This window comes from Grus americana, chromosome 32, assembly GCF_028858705.1.
Source record: "Grus americana isolate bGruAme1 chromosome 32, bGruAme1.mat, whole genome shotgun sequence".
Classification (NCBI taxonomy): Eukaryota; Metazoa; Chordata; class Aves; order Gruiformes; family Gruidae; genus Grus; species Grus americana.
Window position 1 is genome coordinate 350799 of NC_072883.1, and position 22837 is coordinate 373635.

Below are 22837 nucleotides of genomic sequence, written 5' to 3' on the forward strand. Positions count from 1 at the left end.
ATTTTCCAGCATCTGCTAAAACAGAGCATCAGACTTCAGGCATACATTTACTGCTAATCCAGACTTGCTCATTTGGGACTAGAAGTGAGCTTTTTCAGGTCAGTTTAAATACAGTTCTGGGCTTGGATAGGAATCTCTCATCTTCTCACAGGAAAATAAAATCTAACTACTAGGGGTTGCTATGACCCACATTAGTTTTTGAACACACAATGACTCAGGCAAACAGCACAATATAGATATATTTTTCATAGAATCATAGAGTGGTTTGGGTTGGAAGGGACCTCAAAGATCACCTAGTTCCAACCCCCCCTGCTGCGGGTATGTACATATTGACACACTCATATATATAGGGACATATGTGTGTACATATATGTAATATATGAACATTTATATGTACAGAGCTCCCTATGGACAAGGAATTTTTCTACAGACCACAATTTCCACCTGTGTGCATATTTATCTACCTACACCTGCTTATATACACTGATATATATTTATACACACATCACTCCTTATGGAAGGGAAATTGCTTCCTCTTCCACTTTCCATTTCTCTTGATCTGTAAATAAACACACACTATATTTTTTTCTCCTATGTCACACATACATTTTTGTCACGTCTGCAGAAAGGAAGAGGTGGTGGCCTATGAGCTGGAGAGAAATCCACACACTATCCAGAGATGCTTAAATAGCAAGGAAAAAGAAAATGAGACACCGATAGGAACAATGGGCAGCCCAGTGGGAAAAGCAGGAGAACAAGGTGGATATAAGGAAGAAGAAAAAAGGACAAACAAGTGCATCCTACTGCCCACCCTATGCCCCCAGCTGACCCCACGTACCTCGGAGCAGAGGTGTAAGAAAGGGACATCCTCCTGAATCGCCCGACTTTTTGCATCGGGAGAGTGTTAGAGTGGTGCAGGTGGGAGGTGAGCCTGGTGGCCGAGGGGTCCCAGCAGGATGTAGCCCCCGGCAGCCGCTCCACCATGCTATGACGAAGGAAACCAGCCCGAGCCCTGGATGTCTCCGACATTTCGGTGCCACTCAAGCTCCTGCTCCTTCCCAGCCCTCGGTTGCCCCATTTGTCCCCTCTGTCACCCCCCCATCTCACTTACCATTCCTTCCCCTCCCCCATTGCATCTATCCTGGGCACCCACCGATCTCTTCCCTCCTCCTCCAGCTCTGCTCTCCTCCTCCATGCCAAAGCTCTTTTCCCTGCCCAGAGCCAGGATCACATTTCCAGCACCTCCCTCCACCTGTCTCCAAGCCCAGACCCTCTCCACAGGGTCTCTGCAGCCCCTTTAACGCTCTCCAATGCCCCATCTTTTCCTCCAGAAGAGCAGGAGCTCAGGAAGGAGTGAAGTTTTTCATCCCTCCTCCAAAGCCATCAATGAATGATTCACCTCCCAACTCATATTTGGGGCAGCACCATGCAAAGAAGAGCAGAAACACCTCCTGCAGGATATCTCCCACCTGCCATGGGCAGCTTGTTTAGGATAAGGAGAGGTTGGAACATCAAAAACAGCAGGGGTGAGGAGAGGGGAAAAAGGGAAATTCAACCCTGATAACATGTTTTCTTGCAGGACTGGATTTTGGTACCCAATCATCCTGGGGCTTCATGTCCTTTGAAGTTTCACCCTATGTTAGGTGATTCCAAGCACATTCTAACTCTCATGCCTGTGCTTCCAGGTAGGACACGCGCAAGCAGTCACTGCCCTGCACTGGGATTGCCCCTGCCTACCCCAAAACTGGAGCCAGCTACAAAACTGGATGGACAGAGATTTGGGGTCAGTCCCAAGGCTGGAAGGGGTCTCCTCCAAACTTCTCATTCCAGAAACAGGTTGGAAGTTGAACCTGGCTTCAGAAGAAACCCATATCCCACATAAGGAAGAAGCCTCTACAACCCCAAGCCACATAGGAATCTCTGCAGCCATCAGTTTATCTGCAAAACAAACTCCTCAGGGTAATAATCAAAGGAGCATCCCCTCCCTCTGCTGCCCAGTGGACCATTTATTGTCTGCACTAGATGGATGACTCAACTTCTCTTGACTAGTAAGGGAATTTTGGGTTCAGACATGTGAAATACCTAATATCTATTAAATGTACATGTCTCTTAATTCTCTTGACTTCCAGCAGCTTCCTGACACTCTCCTTTGCAACCCTTGGTGCAGAGTTCCCAGCCTTGCACTGTAGGAAAAAATGGGATGCAACCAGGGGAAAGCACCTTGGCTTGCCCTTGGGGTTTTAGTAGTAGTATTATGTTCAGGGCCACAAGCTGCTTCCAGACACCACCAGGAATGCTGAGTCTGAAGAGCTGTTAATAGAAGCGTCTGTCTGGAGAAGGGAAACATGTACACGAGCCAAATTCAGCTGCCAGTTATAAGCCCACAGGTTTATTGCTAGAGCTGAAACAAAAATCAGGCCAGATGCATAGGGGAGCCCCGCAGACAGAGCAGGTCCAACTGTCCTAATTTACAGTGATAGTCGTTCAAGATTAAATTGAGGACTCGTAGCATTGGAACAGCCAGACCACATCGGTAGCCCTGATCCTCCCCCCGCCACTGCACATTAGTCTGTGGGGTCCTCATCCCACTCCTCGTTGCAAAGGTCCGTCTCGCAGCAGGAATACCGGGACGTCAGGCGGGACTCCGCATCGGATGCCCGCTCTCGGCCACAGTTCATGGTGGAGGTGCAGCCTTGCTGGTAATAGAGGGTCACCTTCCCTGCAGAAGCAGTGGGCAGAGAGGGATCACGGTTAGAAGAAAGCAGCACTAAACTAATAAAAATCAGTAGTGGACTTTGAAGTTACCAGGTAAGAAACGAGTCCCTTAAATAGCACACCCAAATGAAGTCACACCTTGCTTGTTTTAATTAAGAGAAAGAGCTAAATGAGGCATGTGCCTGCACAGACAAGGTTCACACAGCTTCTTTGGGAGACAGAGTGTCTCCTTTGTCTAAAAGGGACTTTTTTAACCATACGTGGGGCAACCTCCCTCAAGAGAAGGATTTTGGCCCCTTGCTTTAGCCCTTTCCCACATCAGGTTCATCATTGCATCCTCGTTCATTCCGTAAATCAGTTTTGTTTTCCAAAGACAAGGAAAACCCCCAGTGAACCAAAGGAAACACGTACCCAGGGAGGTTTTAATGATGGCACATTTCTCTCTCCGCTCACAAGTTGTTACATTCTCTCCCCGGAAACATCCAACAAAGGGGATCTTGTACTTGCAGACTTTGCATTGAAGAGCCTCAACTGCAACAGAGAAGAGGCAATGAACTTGGAGCTCCATTCTGCAGAGCCATAGGGAGTTTTGCTTCCAACACCACTACGATAAGACAAGGGTGACCGCAGAGAAGATGTAGAACCCACCAGGGAAGGGACCAAGCGTCACCTTCACTAACAGAACTGGTAATGAGAGCCCTTATCTGTAGCGGATAGGCAAATGATGCCTGTGAACACTCAACCCTTCTTGAAGAGCTTTGTAGACACACATGGCCTTAAGTGAACAAATCAAACTACAGATCCATGGAGAATAAATGTGGATGTGGACTCTGGAGTGGGGTTCATCCACATCAAGACCATCACAACAGTTCTCTGGGGCACAGCAGGCACACATCTAGCCCGGGATCCAGCAACCTACAGCTGAAGCTCCTGGCCCAGAGGAGATCTCTTTGGATCTAATAGCTCCCCTGGGAAGTGAGTGGAAAAGTTGTTTTCATTCAAGTAATGATGAAAACAGTTGTAGAGATTTCTCCCCACTGACTGTAGGCTCAGAGCAGAGGACACCCAGCTGACATGGCAGCAACAACACTGCAGACATCAAGAGCTCAGCAAGACCCATCCAACCACCATCACATATTCCCCTGCCCTTTATTAAATGCCATTTAACTGTGACCCTCCACTTACCAAATCCAATGCACAGGACGAGGGTCAACCCCACGAAAAGCACCTTCATCTTGGGAAAGGGGAACAGATCCTGACCTCCGCCCAGCTCAGGGTTACCTATGAATGAGAATGGCTCAGGAAATTTATTAATCCCTGTAATGAGTTTCCTCAGTGATCAGCCTTCTAGCAAGGAGAAAACCAATCAGGCAAAAACCTCACAGTACGGATGTTTGTGATGTCCTTTTTGGGGCAAAATGAGTAGAGAAACTTGAAGCACATTATTAGAGAATCCTCCAGCACCTTAAAAACTGAAATACAGGCAATTCCACCTTTTTGCTCTATTTTAATAGCCTTGCTTTCAAGGCAGAAATCTCCCAGTGAATAAAATTATTTCATGAGAGAAAACCACATTTCTTTATTTCCTAGGATGCTTCCACCTCTTCCTTAGCCATAGCACCAGCAAACATCTGTACCCGGAAGCAGGCAGGTTTGGATAAACAGAGGGGAAAAAGTGATCGGACGCCCAACGTGGGGCTCGAACCCACGACCCTGAGATTAAGAGTCTCATGCTCTACCGACTGAGCTAGCCGGGCTGACAAAAACAACTATTTCCACTATTTTTCTCCCCCAAAGGGTAGATTTGATGCTGATTTAGCAAAATGCCCAATTTTATTAGTATAAAAAATAGGGGTATTCAAATAAGTGGAAGCTTTTCCCTGGGAGATTTGAGGGCGCGTTGGGATGGTGCCAGCAGACACGAAACGCAGAAGGAAGACACAGAAAAGTCCCAAAGCAAAACCCCAAGAGAGGGTCCCTTACCAGACTCTGCTTCCCCCTCCAAGGTCCGAGCATCCACCGGCCACTCGTCCCCGCTGCCTTTATTCTTCCCCTGCACTTGGGCTGACCCAGGACCTGAACGACCTCAGAGCCACCGAGGGATATTGTTTGGTGGGAACAATGCTTCTGCTCACACCTGGGTAAACACAGCTCCCCTCTGAGCTCAGACAGACCTTCCAGGACACGGAGTCATTCTTTACATGGGTGAGCCTCCAGGCACTCGGGCCCTTTAATCTCCTTTTCTGCAGAGACACTCCCCCCTCTCCCCCAGCTCCCAACTTTGAAGTCAACCCAGGGTTAACTCTGCAAGAAAGACCCAAAGAAGCAGATTTTTAAAATCTACAAGTAAGCCTGTAGCTCTTCCTCTTGTGAAGGCAGCACAGGACCAAGTAATTCAGGTTTTCCTCCACAAATAGAACCAATAACAGGAGTGGAAGGATGTACCTCCTCCCAAAAAGCAAACCTTTCAGCATCACGCTTAATCACACTAACCTATCACACTGGGCACAGTTTTTCACAGAGCAGAGAAGAGACTAAAAAGACAAGGGTTAGGAAGTGTTCACCTGATCCTGGAGCCCATTTCTCCTAAGTTTGCGAGCAGAACTTTGCATAAGAGAAGAGTTTCAGCACTTCCCATTCTCTCCCCTCCTTGCCTGCATTTTTGTTGTGTTGATTTTCTTATCCGCCCCTTCCTCAGCTGATCTACTCCATGTGTGGGACCTGGAACAGCTAAAACTTGCTCTTCTCACACCCCTTCAAGCCAAAAAGCTCCTGTAGACCAGGGCTGTTGGCTTCCGTTAAAACACAGATGGGTGGCAGAGCTGTCTGAACTGCTCTGTTACTCCATATGGAGCAAAAAACCCCAACAGTTGACAACCCCCGTGGGTGGACACTTGCTTAGTGCAACAAAAAACACTCTAAGAACCAAGACAACTCACAGACCACACGTGCTTGAAAAATATGGCTCATAACAGAGCATAGAGGCTGGTGTCCACAGTCAGATCTCTATTCTGAAGGGTTTAAACTGCATGGTTATAGCCTTAGGTAATAACATGTTTAATTAGGACATGATTCCAAGAAACCTGCCTACCTGCTTCAAGCTATTTCCAAGTCCTTTGGCTTCACACGTACCAACCCAACACAATGTTTATGCAGCTGTTCTTGTGCTGACAGCACAAATACAGATGACACCTGCATTTTCTCAAGCATGAAGCCAAGCTCAACTCCTCCAGGCAGCCAGAACCAAAGAGCAAGCGGATGAAGTTCCCAGAGGGTTGGGTCTTTGCATGGGTCCAATGTACATCCTGGTCCAGATAACTCTGGAGAGAAGAGTGGTGTAACACTTTCCCAGTCCAAAGCTCAACACGCTTTCATCTCTGCCTTGCAGCACTGTTTGCCCTGCTCTTACGTGTGGTGTGTCTCTCATTGAGCAAAAGGCTTTAGTCTAAAGCAGAAGGGTTGTCTCAATCTGTGGCATCAAATATAAGAAAATAAGGTGTTAAATATTTTTTCCCCTGTATTTAGAAACATTGTACTGTCAGCTGAAGAATGTGGATTTCCTGGGAAATCAGGCAGTTTGAGAGCATTTTGGTACAGCAGGTAACACCCTGCTGTTCACCTGGGGTTGGATTTACTCCTATTTGTTACCCAGTTCCAATCTGGAGAGGTTTAAATGCCCCAAAGAATGCATAAAGCAATAATAAATAACGTAAAGTTAGGTCTTAATATGAGAGCAGACAAGAATCACTCTGCAATACTAGACTGCAATACCCTGACTCCCATATGAGACTGAATTTGTTGGGAGATGCAGCTCCTTCCCTTCCTTATGACATACCCCAGTGTTGGTACTCTGTTCTGCATGAAACAACCCCAAAATCTTTGCTAGGAGGGAAAAAAAAAATTCGGACGCCCAACGTGGGGCTCGAACCCACGACCCTGAGATTAAGAGTCTCATGCTCTACCGACTGAGCTAGCCGGGCTCTAGCGAAAAAGGGGATGGTGCGGTTTCTGAGCATCAGTCCGGATGCAGGCAGCGCAATGGGCAGGGGGGGATTTGTTTCAGGAGAGAGTATACAGCAGAAAAAGTTCCAGACTGGCAGGTTTGTTTTGTTTCTCTTCCTGTTGCTGCTGGAGTGCCAAGTACCCTTTGATTTTCAGCCAGCCATTCTCTGCACCCACACCCGGGAACGAGGGGGGGGGGGTGTGTCGGGATACTCCGCATTGCGCGGCTAGCTCTGCTATATTATTAAAAAAACACATTTCCCTGACCGGGAATCGAACCCGGGCCGCGGCGGTGAGAGCGCCGAATCCTAACCACTAGACCACCAGGGAGATGCCATATCCCTTTTTTCCCGCTGGACAGAACGTCAGATGTTGGGGGGCACAAAGGATTTGAGTTGCACTTGATGCATAGGAATGTCTCTGCGTGTTTTCCTCCTCCTTCCTTTAGCAGCTAAAGGGTAAAATCCTCCCAAGCCAACAGGTCCTTGGGTTTATCTTCTGCTACCATCCAGAAGAAGCCCTTTGCAGTGGCTTTGCCAGCACCCAGGAGTCCAGAATTTACCCAAGAAGGGTCTCGCAGCCACCAAATGACTTTTTCCCCCGCCCTCCTCCCTGGGACACACTATCCCCAAATGCTTGGGGCTTCTGTCTGCTCTCATCAGAGCTAGAAAGTTTTTCCAACTTTCCAGCTGCTGGATTCATCTCAGTGCATTTAACTGAGTGGAAAACACCCCAGGAGCCACAAGTTCTTCCATTTCTTGGGTGCAATAAAAGGGTGAAAAAGAGCAGATTACTGGCATCTCAGTAGCTCTATGGAAAATATGCAGAGCTGTGGATGATGATGTTTGCTGCGAGGAGATCAGTTTGATCCTTGGGATTCATGAGAATTTCAGATAATTTACTGCTTTTTCCTAATTTTTAGGCATCTTTCCCATGTCATTATGGAAGATGAAAACAGTTCAGTCATTATTCAGGCCTCTTTCTCCAACTAGCATACAGAAATTTCTTAATTTTACAGGAAAGTCTCCATTTTCAGAAGAGATTCCAACTCCTAGCATGCCACACTACAGCTAACATTATTGGCGCATTATATCTGCAAGTGGAATAGGAACAAAACTGGAGGAGGATGAAAACAGTTCAGCAGCAGAAGTGCTGCAGTTTCCCCTGCCCAAGCTCTTTATGTCTGAGTTTCTGGAAGAACAGAAATACGAACAGCAAAGGGCTTTAACAAAAGCTGCATGGCAATGTAGGTCAGCAGAGACGCAGCAAGGAGGGGAAAGCCCAGATTTAATGACAGAGTTGTGCTCCAGAGAGTTAATTGAATGTGGAGCCTGAGATTTTGGCCACTATTCTAGGTCATGTCCCAAGAACAAATAATTCCATCCAGAAGCAGGAATGCATGACTGCAAAGTCTCCCCCTCCACCCAGTCTTATTTTTTCAGCTCATTTGTGGGATGAATGAATGCAAAATGTATTTGGGGGAAGGGAACAAACTCATTGCTTGGTTTTGAGCATAGCAGAATCATCTCTTTGGGTACAACATCCAGAAATGGAGCTGAGCCACAAGACAAGCATGGGAAGAAACTCAACCTGGACAAGAGAGGCTGGAGAGGAAAGTAAAGATGCAAGAGGAAGAGTTGAGAAATATTTAAGTAAAACTTAAAGAAATAGCAGCATCCCAGGAGTGAAACCAATGTCATGCAGGGACAGCACCAAGTTGCTCATCACCATGCAGAAGAAAAAGTCTACTCTCTTGACATGTAACCCCCAATGCTGGATAATTCTTACCCTGGGCTCTCTATTCAGGGTCTGTCCCACAGTACCTGAGTGAGAGCAGCAGGGAAATCCATGGGCAGGAGGCAGGGCTGAAGGCAAGCTGGGTGGATCAGCAGTGTGATCACAACCACACAGAGATGCTCCTCCAAGAAAGTTTGCAAAAGGGTAAAATACTCCAGGACTGAGCTTAAATAGAGCCCCTGGATTATGGGAAGGGGGTGGGGGGGTCCCAGGTGGGGCTGTTCAGGCCCGTTAGTGCCCGTTAGTGCCCGTTAGTGCCCGTTAGTGCCCGTTAGTGCCCGTTAGTGCCCTCAGTCTTTCCACATTAGGAAGAAGGGCTGATGGTCACACAGTATCCCTCTGTATGAGCTCAGGATGTGACAGCAGAGTCTTCTATATCTGTGTCTAGACTGGCGATGGAAAAAGATGAGCTTTGATTAAACAGCGTGGTGTAAATGCAAATTATTCCTCTTTATTCACGTGGAAAGCAAACGCTAAAAATTATGTATGTAAAAGAAGTGCTGGGATGAAGCAGTCATCCCACCCTCTCCACTGGTCTCAGGTTCAAAACCACCCCAAAATAACCACTAAGTCAAATGTCAAAGAGCACACAAGTGTCCTGTATAAGCACATTACAGAGAGGGGTGGAAAAAGGTAGAGGAGAGGGAAAAAAAGCCCTAAAAATCATGTTTCTGCCTGGTTTCGAACCAGGGACCTTTCGCGTGTTAGGCGAATGTGATAACCACTACACTACAGAAACTTGGTGAGCTTCCTTCTCGGGGTTAATATTTCTGAGAATTCAGAACAAAGGCTGTTTCACCAAATTTTCCCTATTCCCAGTGATGCTCCCCACATCTCTCTGCCCCTTTTTTCCATCTTCTGCCTCTCCCTTCTTTTCTCTTATCTTCCAAGAGCACCAACCACAAAAACGTCTCCTCCTCCCTTTGCCAACACCCATCCAGGCCACCCTTCCTTGTGATCTCTTGAGGGTGGTCAAAGCAATGGACACAACCAAGGGAAATGCAACACGTGCTACTTTTGACAGCCAGAGGGAATTCCCCAATTAAAACTCTTTTTAAGAGAGGAAACACACCATGAAGATGCATTCCCCTGAGATACCCCAAAAAGGAGAAGGAGTCTCCAGCCATCTCTTTGCAAGGAGCATGGCCAAGGTCCCTTCTCCATTTGGCCAAACCAGAGCTAAATAACACACCGATGTCACCATCCCCACATGGAATGACCCAACTCCTTTAATATCTGCAAGACAGGGAGAGAAAAACCCTAAAAATGATGTTTCTGCCCGGTTTCGAACCGGGGACCTTTCGCGTGTGAGGCGAACGTGATAACCACTACACTACAGAAACGCGATGGGTTTGATATTTTGCACCATATCTGGAATAGAGTGAATCCCATTTCCCTCAGTGCTTGCTCTGAAGCACCTCAGACCTGGGAAATGCACCCCTCTCCTATGTTGCTCCTCCCCGAGCCCAGACTCCAAAACTGCTTGATCTGAGCCCATTTTCTCTACCCATCATTCTCCAGCTTGTGGAGCATCAACCCGAAGCCTGGAGCTGCCCCGCTGCCTGCAAGGGGTTTGCACGCTCGGTCACACATTTGCCTCATGTGCAAAAAGTCCTTGGCTCAAAACCAGGCAGAAACAGCCTCATATTTTTCTGGAAAACACACAAAAAAGTCGAGTTGCTTCCACTGCCTCATTCAGAGACAACATGTTTGTGCCCTGATCAGGCATTTCACCTGATTTGGTTTTGGGTTGGATTCCTCCACCACCATAAACCCCAAGAGAAAGAAAAGAGGTCATTTCTGTTGCTGAAAATTAATGCATTTTTGGCAAAGATCAAAACATTTGTACGTATATTATATATAGATTTAAAGTTATGCATATAGGTGTACGTCATGATAAAGAAAATTAAGGTTTTTGACAGCAGGGATGGCCCTTCTTGCTTTTTGATTTCCAGTCCTGCTGCTCTGCATTTGGAAGCAATGTTTTGCTGAAGGGTGTGAATGAATGAAAAATAAAGGAGATGCTTTAAAAACACCCCAAAAAGCCCAAAACATATGTTTCTGCCTGGTTTCGAACCAGGGACCTTTCGCGTGTTAGGCGAACGTGATAACCACTACACTACAGAAACACGACGTAGGGTGGTGTGTGGGGGGGTGACCCACTCGTGACAGGATGGACCCAGGTCTGTGCCTCCACCTTCTTCCAGCCCCTTTTCTACCAAAATTCTCCTCAAATTTGCTGTTAGCATTAGAAAATGGCCATTTTTGTAGCCAGTCATGCTCAGGGATGGGAGGAAGAAGAGGTTTTATTTGAGACATCGCTCAACACCGAACTGCAGAGAAATTCTGCAGGATCCCCGGGGCAAAGAAGAAAAATAATGATTTTTAAAGAATCTGTTTTTTTCCTGGAGGAACTTTCCCTGACCGGGAATCGAACCCGGGCCACGGCGGTGAAAGCGCCGGATCCTAGCCACTAGACCACCAGGGAGAGGTGATATCAGTCAAAGCATATGTTTTTAATTAATTTTCCTATTTTAAAAAATAATTTTGTTATTTTAAATTCGTTTTACTATTTTTTATTAATTCTGCAGCCGGAGCAAAGCAGTTTCTGCCAGGCTGATGGGAAGCAGTAACTTTGGGGTGGCTAAATGTGCAGAGATAAAAGATGAGATCGGTAAAATTGGGGTAACTATCAGCTCCCTGGTGGTCTAGTGGCTAGGATTCGGCGCTTTCACCGCCGCGGCCCGGGTTCGATTCCCGGTCAGGGAAAAGTAAAATAATCTTTTCTAAAATCAAGCTGAATTTATAAATTTCCTCCTATCTCTGCTGGATTTCTGCCTTTCTCTAGAAAGTAACAGGCAATTCCAAATTCATGAAAGATTAAAGCATTCGAGCTGTTTCTGTAAGAATAATATGGCCTGGTGGGTCTGAATTTGGGAGAGCATTTACTCTGCTCCCCTTCCCCATATCAGGGGGCTGTTGGGGGACAGAGATGCTTTAATGGATTCCTGCACATTCCCACTCAAAAAGGACATTTTTCCCCAGCACAGGGGATCATCACAATGATGCATCCGTGATGGCTGAGGATCCAGTTTGCGCTGAACCCACTCCCCCACTTGTCACCATGTCCCCAGGGAAAATGTTAATGCATAGACTCGAATAAATCCCCACATTCAACTTGTGCTGTAAATAGCTATTTTTGCAACCGTGGCTATTCCAGAATTTGGAGGAATATTGATCCACAGAGTTCATGAAAAAGGAAAGCATTTGGGGCTGTTTCTGCCCGGTTTCGAACCGGGGACCTTTCGCGTGTGAGGCGAACGTGATAACCACTACACTACAGAAACCCGCCGCTGTTTTTTTAAGGGCTCCCTCTGCCCTTCACCTCATCCTTTTTGGCATCAAAACACGCATGGAAAAAAAAGATCTTTTCCACGGAATTCACGCAGGAATACCGCCTTCCTGCTGCTATTGTTTAGCCAAGCGGGAATCGTTTCATAGCGGTTTATGTCCGTTTTTTATTGCAGGACCAAAAATTGCATCAATTCTCATAAATGCTAAAATCGCATCGCAGGATCTGGGTGGGGAGATTTTTCAGCCTTTCCAAAAAAGTGTCTCTGCTGGGGTGTTTCGCCCCATTCCCAGCCCGAGCACGGGCAGGAAAGAGAGCCTGAAACTACCAGATTCCCGCACCAAAATGAGGACAGAAAAGATGTTTTTGTCAGCCCGGCTAGCTCAGTCGGTAGAGCATGAGACTCTTAATCTCAGGGTCGTGGGTTCGAGCCCCACGTTGGGCGCTTAGTTTTTTTCCCCGCGCCACTGCTACTCAGCTGAAGATAATTCCTGATTTCCTAATGTTGCCCCGCTGCTAATCGTCATAAAGTCCTAAAAGAAAAAAAAAAGAGCCAAACCCCCCCCCGCCTTTAATTTTTAGTATCGTTATATTTCCTTTTCTGGCCCCGATTCGTCACCGTCAGGATGGCCGAGTGGTCTAAGGCGCCAGACTCAAGGCTTTGCCTTCCCGCAGTTGGGTATTCTGGTCTCCGAATGGAGGCGTGGGTTCAAATCCCACTCCTGACAGGTGTTTTTTGGGCTCATTCCTACAAAAGAGCTCATTTTCCCCTTTGCGCCGCTCCCTCCGGCCGAAACCACCCCTGTGCTGTGTGATCACCCCGCAAAAATTGATTAAATTGGTGGTTGCTCGCACCGTGGGGTGGGAAAGGCGCAGAAGGGCTTTTACCTAATTCAGGCTTTTTTTTTTTTTTCCACTCCTGGGTGATGAAAGCAGCTTGCTTTCTTGAAATCAGGGAACGGCCCCCAAAAAATGAGGTAGGTTTTGGAGCAGCCCCTTGAAAGAGGCGGGTTTGGGAGGTCTCAGAGCTCGACGTGGGCAGGGAGAAATGTGCAGGCAGAGTGCGGGCAGGCAGGGATCAGCTGCCAGGAGCGTTTCTGTAGTGTAGTGGTTATCACGTTCGCCTCACACGCGAAAGGTCCCCGGTTCGAAACCGGGCAGAAACACTTAGCTTTTCCTTTTGTCTTTCCTTGTTTTATTTGGGGAGGAGCCTTAATTTTTTTTAACACCCTTAAAAAAAAAAAAGGATACCCATTGGTAAATAAAATAGGGTGGGTGGGCTGCATCAAGCTGCCAAGTGGCTTTGGGGATCCCTGGCTGGCTGTGTCAGGTTGGAGGGGACATCCTGCCGAGGCAAGTGTGCGCCGGTGGGAAGGTATCGGAACAAAAAGGGGAGGTAGGGAATGTTTCGTAGGGACGCGTGTTATTGTAATATGAAAGGCTTTTTTCTTCAAAAAAAAAGGGGGGTTAGGAAGGAGGGGGCAAAGTAACTTCCCTGACCGGGAATCGAACCCGGGCCGCGGCGGTGAGAGCGCCGAATCCTAACCACTAGACCACCAGGGAGGCCGTACACAACTTGTCGCACACTCCTGGATCACAGCAGGATCAATTATTGCATTTTTTTACCTGTTTCCCGTTTATTTTCGGTCCTTTTCCCCTGTTCTGACTGCACTCTCCACATCCTCCCCTTATCGCTGCAGCTCAAGCAGAAAGATTGTCCCAGCAGCCAGTCCATGGCTTTCCTTTGGGGAACAACAGCATTTCCGGTCTGCCCAGCGATCAGATTTACCCACATCCAGGTGATTCTTGGAGGGAAATGACACCCTGTGGCACAGCACAACAACAAGGACCACCCCTTGCTCTCCTTGCATGCGGCTTGCTACTGGGAACCAGTTTGGAGTTGCTCGTCCTGGACGTGCTCTCCCTGGGGCACACCACCCTGCTGTTGCATGACGAGAAGTGCTGGCTGTGCTGCTCACATTGTGAATTCTCCTGCATATGCAAAGCAAACAAGCAGGGCTGTTCTCTGCATGCAAAAAAAAAAAAAAAAAAATTTAATTGTGGGGCGTGTGGCAGCTTCCAGAAGGGTTTTGCATATACCTGGGTGCGTGGAGGCCTGCAAGAACATCTTCAATCAGCTGCTGCTACTTAGGGCCAAGCCCCTGAAATGCATTTTGGCTCCTAACTATGACTGAAGGACTGAAACTCTTGGGAGTTTAAGCAGAAGCACTATTGCATGGTGCAGGAATGGTTATCACTAACATAAGACCTTGCTCTGCCCAGCTGGGAATTTTGCAGAGGTTCCCATCTGCTGCCCTTGAAGTGCCAGGACGCAATAACCACAACACCAGGCTGCAAAGGAAGCAATTTCTTATTCTCATTTCCATAGTTTGCATTCGGCAGCTGAGGCAAACAAAGCTTTTCAAGCAAGCAAGGGCGCAGCCATACAATCAGTTTGGATATGTGAAAACATTGACTCCATCCACTAAGAAATGCTCCCGTGAGTACCCTCCATCCCTCCTGGGTTCCTCCATATGCCCCCAAATTTCCATTAGGCAACAGCTCAGCCTGGAGCTGTTGCTCAATAACAGGTTAAAGCCGACTCTGCCTTGGGAAGGATTTATTTCTCTTGCTTTTAGGCATCTACAGTGTCTCCGTGCCATCCAGTCAATCTGGGCTCCCTCTAATCAGAGGAGAGAAGTAAATTCTCCTACATACCCTTATCGAGCTGTTTCTAGATGAGATAAATTACAATTTGCCACTGTTCTTTGCTAACCCTGGAGGGACCATAGCCTGGATGGAGAGGTGAGTCCTTACAGTGTCCAAAGATATGGACATCACACGGCACTAAGCACCTATCCAACACAAGCTCACACCAGAGATGCGGGTAATTCTGATGATTTAAAGTCCCCTTCCACCAGATCAGGTCTTGCCTATCTTGCCCTTGGATTAGATTATTACCACCTTGTCAGAGACCACATAAAACCTGAAGTCATCATGAAGTCCTCCAGGCTTTTGTATCATCATCCGCAGCATCTATGCTCAGTCGCGCAGCTGAAAGCTAAGTGAGCCAAAAAATGGGCCCAGCAAACAGCAGGGACGCATGATCAGTCGGAGAGGGTGGAGGAAAGAGAAACTGGGAACCGGCTCAGCATGTGTTCAGCTCAGTTCTACCTCTGTCCTCCAACAGAGAGGTTTTTGGAAGGGGTTTATCAGCATGGATGCGCCAGGGCAGCATCATCGGCAAAGCCACCTGATGACAGAACAATGCAGGTTTCTGGGGGCCAGCAGAGCAGCCCCCCTCCTTTACAAGCTCTGAAGCAACTGATGTTTCTTGCTGACATAAATGATAGGAAAAGAGAATTTTCCATGCTGGACAGCGTATTCTTCACGCTGAGGTGATGAGCCCCTGTGGTCTCCCCAAGATCCCAGCGGGTGAGACTCGAGTGGATGCTGTCCCATGGGGGGTCAGGGAGAGAGCGTGAACTGGCACCCTCTCCCCAGGCAGAGCAGGGGGAGGATTTGCTCCCCTGCAAAGGATGTTGGGGGATAGGTGAAGATCGGTGCCTCGTTATTGGAGTCAAAAAACGCCACTCGCCCTGCCTCGTAGTCCAGGTAAATCCCAATCACCTTGGGGGCAGCGAGCAGGGAGATGGGGATGGTAGGAGAGGTGAGAGCCTGGTACTGGCTCCCACACTGCCCCACCGCCCAGATCCCCACCTTGGGGTTGACGCTGATCCGTCCTTTCCTCTTCACCGACTCCTTGGCCACCCCAACAGCCCAGGCTTCCCCATCGCCCACCTCCACCTCCCAGTAATGCCTCCCCGCGCTGAAACCCTCGCAACCCAGGACGCAACGAGAGGAGTCGAAACGCTTGGGGTTGTCGGGTACGGGCTGGCGGGTGTCTTCCCATCTCACACGCTTGCGATCCTCAGACAGGACGAGCCGGGGATGTGCCGTCTCTGGATCCAGCGTCAAACTTACTGGGGACAGAGAGAAGATGAGCATCACAGGCACAACTTGGCCCTCAAGGACATTAGGGTCACGTTTTCCCCATCTTCCCCCAGCTTGGGATGCTCCAGCTCCCAGTTCCTGTTTGCTGGAGCAGAGCAGGAATGGGTTTATGCCCATGAGCAAGATTGGAGGAGTAGAAAAGACGGCTGCATGAAGGGAGCTTGATCTAGAGTAAAAGTAAGACTTTGAAGTGTGGATATTTTTGCCGGGAGTCTCCAGGCCATTGGAAAGAGGAAATAAAGCCTCAGGTGTCCCATGACTTTTCTTTTTTAAGTTACCATGTGGAAACATTTGCAATTTTCACCTTTGGTCTCATTCAGAGAGGTGATTTCCAAAGGCAACGCTGACCCTGCTTGAGGTCCCACAGCACACCAACACTTACCGAGGTCTGCCAGGAGGCAAACTCACCCTCTCTCATGTAATCAGCCAGAGTAATTGCTTCTTGCTATGCTAATATGGCTACAGCTCTGCAGGGCGTGTCGAAAGCATCTCTCCATTTCACCAGGACTTCTCCTACCTAGCTGAGATCTCCTTCCTTAGATCTGCTGCAGACAGACCTAGCGTGACCTCAAACACTCTCCTCCCCAATTTCTCTGTACCTTGAAATTTCATCAGCATCTCTTTGAGGGCAATATTTTTCTGAGGAAGATCGGTGGGTTTCTCAGGTGATGTCTCTGCTGGCTTCTGGGCATCGTCCTTCTCAAGCCTGGAAAGAAGGAAGATCTTTCTGATAATACTTCCTTCACTCATAATTGTCATTGTGCACTGACCAATTTTCAACTTTCTTATAAAGAAATAAGCAATCGTAGGACTGGAGCAAAGGTTTGGTGCTAGGGCAGTCATTAATGAGCTCCCAGAGAAGGGTTTGCTCACCCAGAGCACTTATCTATGGATGGTAAAGACTTTCCATCGTGGCCAGTAGCAGTCTACATCAAGGGAAATGCAGACAAAAAAAATGCCTTTTCTTGATCGCTTTTGTTTTTCCAATAACCCACCTTCTTGATCCATGTCCAAAGAGGACATGAAGAGGTCTGTTATAGGGATGGAAGTTCATACTGGATTCCCTTCCACCTGGATGTACTCCTTAGCATTTAAACGTCCACATATTTTTAGCTGCTGGGTTGCTATTTTTGATGGGCTCACAAAGGCAGAGAGTGAAAGCTCAGCCCTCCAGAAATAGATAGTTTTGGATGGACTATAGAGGAGAAGCTGCAGCAGAGCTGGAGGCACCATCATCCCGTCTGATACCTTTCCCTGGTCTTCAGCATCCTACTCGGACCTTTTGCGGTGTCCTGGTTTTCTCCTACATGTCTATACAGTCCCTAGCATACAGGGAACATAAGAGGTTGGGGGTTCGGAGTCCATCAGTGTCACCCTCGTAGAGATAAAACAACATTAACAGTGCAAGAACACTTGAAAGGAGCCGCAAACCTGCTCAAGATGTTTTTGCTGTCCTACAAGGGAAAGATGAGAGAAGGAGCATTAGGTCAGAGTAAAGTCAACCTGATAGTAAACAGCAAACAGCTACCACAGGGCGGTGGTGTGACCGCAAGCAACTCAAGGCACTGGTCTGGCTAAATTATGGGTCTAAAATCAGTCCCTTGATACCGATCAGTGTTTGCAGATCTGCTGGGGAGGTAGGTGAGGTCATGGCAATATCGCTTAATAAGCAGCTTGTTGTAATTATCTGCCATCACCCACCACCTTTCACATCCCTACCCTTCCAGCATGGGTATTATTACTTCTAATGCACGCCACTGCTTCAGCGTATTTGAATGTTTTAAATCAAGAATTAACCAGAGCCTGGAGGTGGGCTCAGGTGATGGGTTTGGATGACGACCTAAAGACAAGATGAGTGCCTGTTGTTTCTCCACTGCGTACAAAGGGACTTGGACAATTGTTTAGGATGTAGACATGTACCACTAGATGGATGAATCCCATACCCATCTAAATAGACAGCGATTTAAATAGGCTGTGGTTGATTTTAAGTATTCAAGTGGACAGTTGGGCCATGCTTGTGATCATTTAAGAAAATAATTTAAAAAAAATAATAAAAGATTTGAAATATACATTTTAAAAGGAGTATTTAGAATGAATTTGACTCCTGGACTGGTGACACCAGTAGTGTGCAAGGCCAACAATCTTCAGAGGGGCCTGAGGTCTCACCTGCAGGAATTCACACACTGGCTGCTGACACTTCTCCTCCAGTTCACGGATTTGCTCGCCGATGGAGGAGATCTCCTCCAAAAGCCTGTTGATGTTCTCCTCCTGTCTCCTCATGATCTCCTGGTCCAGCTTTGCCAGGCGGTCCAAAAGGAGACGTTCCTGTCCCTCCACAAACTGGTGCAGCTCCTTGACTTCAGACACAACCTTCTGCCTCTCCATTTCAACTCGTTCCTGCAAAGAGAACCGACGCAAGGGAGAGGCAGAGATGGTCAAGAAAAATTGCAACGGAGACAATTTAACGTGATGAGTTATAACACAGCCACAAATTCCAGTGCCTATTGCAGAGCGGGGGAATAATTAAGACACTTTTTTTTGCCATTTCTAGGCTGAAGTTGCTGGCAAAGGGCGTTTCCCATGGACCGTGATCTTTGTAACCAACCTTTGAACAGCAAGGGAAGGTACAAAACAAAACTGTAAACAGATTAGTCAGTGAAAGAGGTCGGGGAAAGGGAACACAAAGTAAGAAAGAAGCAATTGGGTGATTCCCATTTTCTGTATGTATCAATAGGGGGAATTTGGGAACGCGTCCCACTTGTGAGCAAACTGAGGACGAGAAAGATCAACAATAACCTGGCAAAATCCAACACATGTTCCCAGCCTGCTAAGATGTACAAGGAGGAGGAGACAGGAGGAAAACGGGGATGTTTTTTAATCTACCCTGGGGACTGCCCAGACCTTTACCCCAATGGAGAGGACATTCCCATGCACGTGCAAGGGACCATGGAGATGTGATTTTTTGACCATGGAATATGTCATGTCTCCACATCCATCACTGTGGCCAGAGGGACAACCAAAAAGAAGGAAAGGGAGAAAGCCATGACCACCCAGGGATAGACACTTACGAGAAAGTCCAGGCTTTTCCCTTCCTCGACCACTTTCAGCCCCAACAGCTTTTCTCTTCTGTCCTTCAAGATCTGCACATGAGCCTGGAATTTCTCCTGAGTGGCGATGAAACACCCTGTTAGTGTATTTTCTTCCTCTAGCTGGTCCATCCCACTACCGTCATCCCACCTATCCAGGTTTATCTCCTGCAAACTCAGATTCTTCCCTGCTTAATCCGGCTCTGGGAATTCATAAACCCTGATTGCTGGGAGAGCAGGGCAGCCAGAACGGGTCACTTTCTCCAACAACCAGGGTGAAATTCATGGCATAGATTGGAAAAGACTCAGGCAAAGGACCAATTCAGCGGACAAGGAGTTTTAAATGACTGGGGACACCCTGCCGGCATCTGTTCAGATTCAGCCTGCACTCAGTGCTCACCCAAAACTCATAAGTTTGGGCTCTTTGCTCAGTTCAGCTGCCAAGGAACGTGCTTTTGGCCACAACTTCAAAGCCTGGATGGGACATTCAAGCCATCTTATGCCACAAAGGTGTGAAGACCATACTCTACATCACCCTTGTGCGGTGAGACCGGGGCTAGATCGCACGTCTGTGGTGAGAGCAAATTTTCCTTCTCACTTTCATCAAAATAAATTTTTGCAGCAGATGTACACAATGAAACTGGAGCCCAGACCATGGATGTGCTGGAAAACCCAACCTTGCCTTGCACACCAGCACCGTCAGACCTGACTTCGTCATGTTCATCTACACGCAGCATCTCCTGCACTCCCCAATGTCTGAGACAGCGTATCTGACCCTGGCTTTGAGCAGGAGGTTGAGTTAGATGATCTCATGGGCTCCTTTCCAGCATGATTTATATGAGGACACTGTGATAATATGGAAATGACAGCTTCAAGACAGTCAGGGTGACCAGCAATGTCAGTGAGGGGGAGCGTAGAGCAGGCAGGGTGGGGGCGGCTGTAATCCAATGCTCATGCCACGATGCAGAAAGCAGACTGAAAGGGGTAGAAATCCAGACGTCTGCAAGCATAACAACCCACAGGGCAGGTCCCTGACCCGGTCCCCTCCTCCTCCCTCATCCCCATGCCATGCACAGAGACCTCCCACCTTGTACTCCTCCGCAGCCTCCTCGATGGGGACCACGGCGTGGACTCGGTGAGCCTGGGACTCTCTGCAAACCAAGCAGATGGGGATCTGATCCTCCTCGCAGAAGAGTTTCAGAGCTTCCTGGTGCTTGTCGCACAGCCTCTCCCCTCCTGCCCCTCCTTTGGCTGCCTGCAGGCTCAGCCGCTTGGCTATCTCGATGATTTTTGCCAGTTCCCGGTTCGGTCTCAGGTTTCTCTGTGGGGCCGTTTCTTTGCACTGAGGGCAAGCAAAATTCTCCTCAGCTTCCTCCCAGCAACGGGTGATGCACGCCCGGCAGAAGTTGTGACCGCAATGAATGGAGACGGGGTCTTGGAAGAAGCCCAGGCAGATGGAGCAGGAGGCTTCATCGCGGAAACTTTCGGCAGGGCTGTCTGCAGCCATGGTCTTGGCAGCAAGGATGACGGGGCAGCTTTCGTTTTCCGCCCCGGCTGGTCTTGCCCGTTGGCTGCTCCCCTTCCTGCAGGTGTCTCGAGCCCCGAGGGAGGTGAAAGCAAGCGGCGGGGGAGTTTTTACTGCTGAGATGCACCAGGTTTTCTCCGGGTTGCGACTGCTGCTGAGCAAAATGCTGCACTGAGCAGCTGCAGAGGGGAAGAGAGAACCCCCCCTTTCTGCAGGGACCCTGGTGGGTTGAAAAGAGATTAAATAGAAAATAAACATCCTTCAGAATTTCCTGACTTGTTAGAGATACGCCTGCAGCTTCTATATCACCTGCCTCCACAAAGAAAAATACCCAGGCAAATTCAGAGGTAGCCCCCCTGCCCCAAGCCTCCCCATGGGGTCTGGCACCCAGAAATCAGTCTACTTTCATTGCTTATTAATAAATGCGCTTTTAATTTATTAATTGAAGGGCACGGCCATGGGAATAGAGCTTAAGCAAACCCCCTGCCATGGATAAGTCTCCCTTTTTCAAGTCAAACCACCAGGACACATCCTTTGCTGCTCGTTTCAGCTCTTTATTATTTATCATACCTAACTACTGGCTTCCCCACTGACCTGCCAGCGTCCTCATTTCTGTGCATGTACGCGCAGCTATAAATACTTTTATTGTTGCTTTCGATTCTCCTTTTAAACAGGATGCCATTTCTTTCAGAGTTCAGGGCTGAGCCTGGAGTCAAGCAGCAGCCGATTACCACTCACCCTCTCATCTTTAATTTTCCTTTTCTTCCACGCTTACCTGTGAGTAAGGAAAGGAGGGGATTTTCTTCCACCCTGTAAATGAAAGAGCTGCACAACCAGCCATACCCCTCAATCTGCTCGGAAACGGGCTCTCCTTCACCAAGATCCCACCGCGCTTCAGGAGAGCTTCCTTCATACCTTGGCCGCCACATTTTGGGGAAAAAAGGTGATATTTCAGGAATGACCTTCCAGCAATGGAAATCTCCCCTCCCACGGCTGGTTTTTTGATTTGCAATGTCACTTTACTCCAGCTGCGCTGACCTTGCACGGTTGGTTGGGTGTCTGCCTGCATAAACGTGCTTTCACCCCATGAGCCTGCCCCTGCTTTTTGTGCATCAGTTTTTAAAAGCCTCAGCATCTCTGTTTTTTCTGCAAAGCCCCTCATCTCAGGCTGTAGCAACAAGCCCCCAGATCTACCAAGACCTCATCCCAAATTGAGTTTTAGAACACCAAAGTGGTAAATGTCCTCCTCTCCTCTGCTCTGCGGCTCTGTGGAGGGACAGCAACGTCGTTCTTCCTCTTAGACAAAAAAATCCCTAAATCACTCAATCCCACAGACCACCAACCTGTGGCATGTGGAAGGACAGCTCCCGGTCCAAAGCCCTTCGCAAGCTGAAGCGAACGGGACTTATTTGCATTGGGCTGAGGCTGGGTAACAAAGTGACATGTTTTCTGAGAACATCAGTAAATAACGCATCTGCCGTTATTTGTTTGCAAGTGTTTTCACGGGTCATGATTTTCCGGTGCAACACTCTGCGCGCACGAACACTCAGACTGAAACCTGTGGTACGGTTTCATGCTTGGGTCACTCTTTTTTTTTGGTGTTAATCTCGAGTTAAGGGTTGCTTTATTGGGGAATGAGACGTGCAGAGAGACTGATGTTGGGGTGAATACCCCTGAGGGACTGCTTGACTTTGACTTTAGTATTTAGGACATTCTTTCTCTCCTGTCCTTCTTCCTCCTGCTGTCCCACAAGGGCTGACAGCATCATCACCTCTGCCCCAGCGCCAAAAGCCACCTTTCCTCCCCAATTAACTCCATGAGTAACATAATCAGAGTAATCTCCCAGCAATCGCCTACAGCGGCTTTACTCTTTGCTGTGACTTCTTTTGGGCTTGAAGCAGAGCTTGATGTGCCTGAAAAAGCATCTTGGCTTCTCCAAACCTGGCAATGTCAGTTCATTTTGCCAAGTCCTGGCATCATCGGCAAAGTCCCGATGAGCATTAATGGCCCCAAACAGCCCCACCTGGGACCCCCCACCCCCTGCCCATGGTCCAGGGACTCTATTTAAGCTCGGTCCTGCCTGGCACACAGCCCTTTTGCAAGCTGCCTTGGAGGAGCATCTGTGTGTGGCTGTGCACCCTTCCTGATTCATTACTCTGGTGCCCTCAGTAAGGGAATTTTATCCCCTGAGAAAATTCAGCAGAGGTTTGGTGCTGCCTCTCCCAGGATCAAGAAAATATGGCGTTGTTTGATCCCATCATTGGTGTGGGGGAGATTTGGGTGAGGGATGTGTATGCTGAGGGAGAGACTGAGAAGTGGGTAAAGCATTGCTTGCTGAACTTGATC

General features: G+C 48.2%; 1 protein-coding gene and 13 non-coding genes across 15 annotated transcripts; 4 read left to right on the forward strand and 10 right to left on the reverse strand.

Annotated features, from left to right (window-relative positions):
* Positions 1-4399: 4399 nt before the first annotated feature.
* Positions 4400-4472, reverse strand: TRNAK-CUU (transfer RNA lysine (anticodon CUU)). Its single transcript has one exon. It is a non-coding gene; the product is annotated as a tRNA-Lys (tRNA).
* Positions 4473-6622: 2150 nt separating this feature from the next.
* On the reverse strand, positions 6623-6695 carry TRNAK-CUU (transfer RNA lysine (anticodon CUU)). The gene has a single exon. It is a non-coding gene; the product is annotated as a tRNA-Lys (tRNA).
* Positions 6696-6975: 280 nt separating this feature from the next.
* Positions 6976-7047, reverse strand: TRNAE-CUC (transfer RNA glutamic acid (anticodon CUC)). The gene has a single exon. It is a non-coding gene; the product is annotated as a tRNA-Glu (tRNA).
* A 2133-nt stretch (positions 7048-9180) lies between these two features.
* Positions 9181-9253, reverse strand: TRNAV-AAC (transfer RNA valine (anticodon AAC)). Its single transcript has one exon. It is a non-coding gene; the product is annotated as a tRNA-Val (tRNA).
* Positions 9254-9784: 531 nt separating this feature from the next.
* TRNAV-CAC (transfer RNA valine (anticodon CAC)) lies at positions 9785-9857 on the reverse strand. Its single transcript has one exon. It is a non-coding gene; the product is annotated as a tRNA-Val (tRNA).
* Positions 9858-10570: 713 nt separating this feature from the next.
* Positions 10571-10643, reverse strand: TRNAV-AAC (transfer RNA valine (anticodon AAC)). The gene has a single exon. It is a non-coding gene; the product is annotated as a tRNA-Val (tRNA).
* A 287-nt stretch (positions 10644-10930) lies between these two features.
* On the reverse strand, positions 10931-11002 carry TRNAE-UUC (transfer RNA glutamic acid (anticodon UUC)). The gene has a single exon. It is a non-coding gene; the product is annotated as a tRNA-Glu (tRNA).
* Positions 11003-11211: 209 nt separating this feature from the next.
* Positions 11212-11283, forward strand: TRNAE-UUC (transfer RNA glutamic acid (anticodon UUC)). Its single transcript has one exon. It is a non-coding gene; the product is annotated as a tRNA-Glu (tRNA).
* Positions 11284-11788: 505 nt separating this feature from the next.
* TRNAV-CAC (transfer RNA valine (anticodon CAC)) lies at positions 11789-11861 on the reverse strand. The gene has a single exon. It is a non-coding gene; the product is annotated as a tRNA-Val (tRNA).
* A 377-nt stretch (positions 11862-12238) lies between these two features.
* Positions 12239-12311, forward strand: TRNAK-CUU (transfer RNA lysine (anticodon CUU)). The gene has a single exon. It is a non-coding gene; the product is annotated as a tRNA-Lys (tRNA).
* A 175-nt stretch (positions 12312-12486) lies between these two features.
* TRNAL-CAA (transfer RNA leucine (anticodon CAA)) lies at positions 12487-12594 on the forward strand. Its single transcript has 2 exons — positions 12487-12524; positions 12549-12594. It is a non-coding gene; the product is annotated as a tRNA-Leu (tRNA).
* A 365-nt stretch (positions 12595-12959) lies between these two features.
* TRNAV-CAC (transfer RNA valine (anticodon CAC)) lies at positions 12960-13032 on the forward strand. The gene has a single exon. It is a non-coding gene; the product is annotated as a tRNA-Val (tRNA).
* A 325-nt stretch (positions 13033-13357) lies between these two features.
* TRNAE-CUC (transfer RNA glutamic acid (anticodon CUC)) lies at positions 13358-13429 on the reverse strand. The gene has a single exon. It is a non-coding gene; the product is annotated as a tRNA-Glu (tRNA).
* Positions 13430-14473: 1044 nt separating this feature from the next.
* Positions 14474-20595, reverse strand: LOC129198325 (E3 ubiquitin-protein ligase TRIM39-like). 2 transcript variants are annotated; one of them, XM_054807527.1, is made up of 6 exons: positions 20054-20595; positions 18949-19044; positions 18047-18277; positions 17312-17334; positions 16480-16586; positions 14474-15849 (listed from the first exon to the last, which is right to left on the reverse strand). In XM_054807527.1, exons 1-6 carry the CDS (start codon positions 20471-20473, stop codon positions 15335-15337), a joined length of 1392 nt encoding a protein of 463 aa, XP_054663502.1. In that variant the 5' UTR covers positions 20474-20595; the 3' UTR covers positions 14474-15334. The 2 variants fall into 2 exon arrangements, with proteins under 2 accessions (XP_054663502.1, XP_054663503.1); XM_054807528.1 differs by lacking the exon at positions 18949-19044.
* Positions 20596-22837: the final 2242 nt, after the last annotated feature.

Bases quoted from the DNA above. Each gene is read 5' to 3' on its own strand.
- LOC129198325 (XM_054807527.1), bottom strand. From the start codon at position 20,473: ATGGCTGCAGACAGCCCTGCCGAAAGTTTCCGCGATGAAGCCTCCTGC. The intron at 19,045-20,053 runs GTGGGAGGTCTC...ATCGCCACTCAG, and splicing joins AGGCTGCGGAGGAGTACAAG to GAGAAATTCCAGGCTCATGT. The intron at 15,850-16,479 runs GTACAGAGAAAT...CTCTGTCCCCAG, and splicing joins GATGCTGATGAAATTTCAAG to TAAGTTTGACGCTGGATCCA.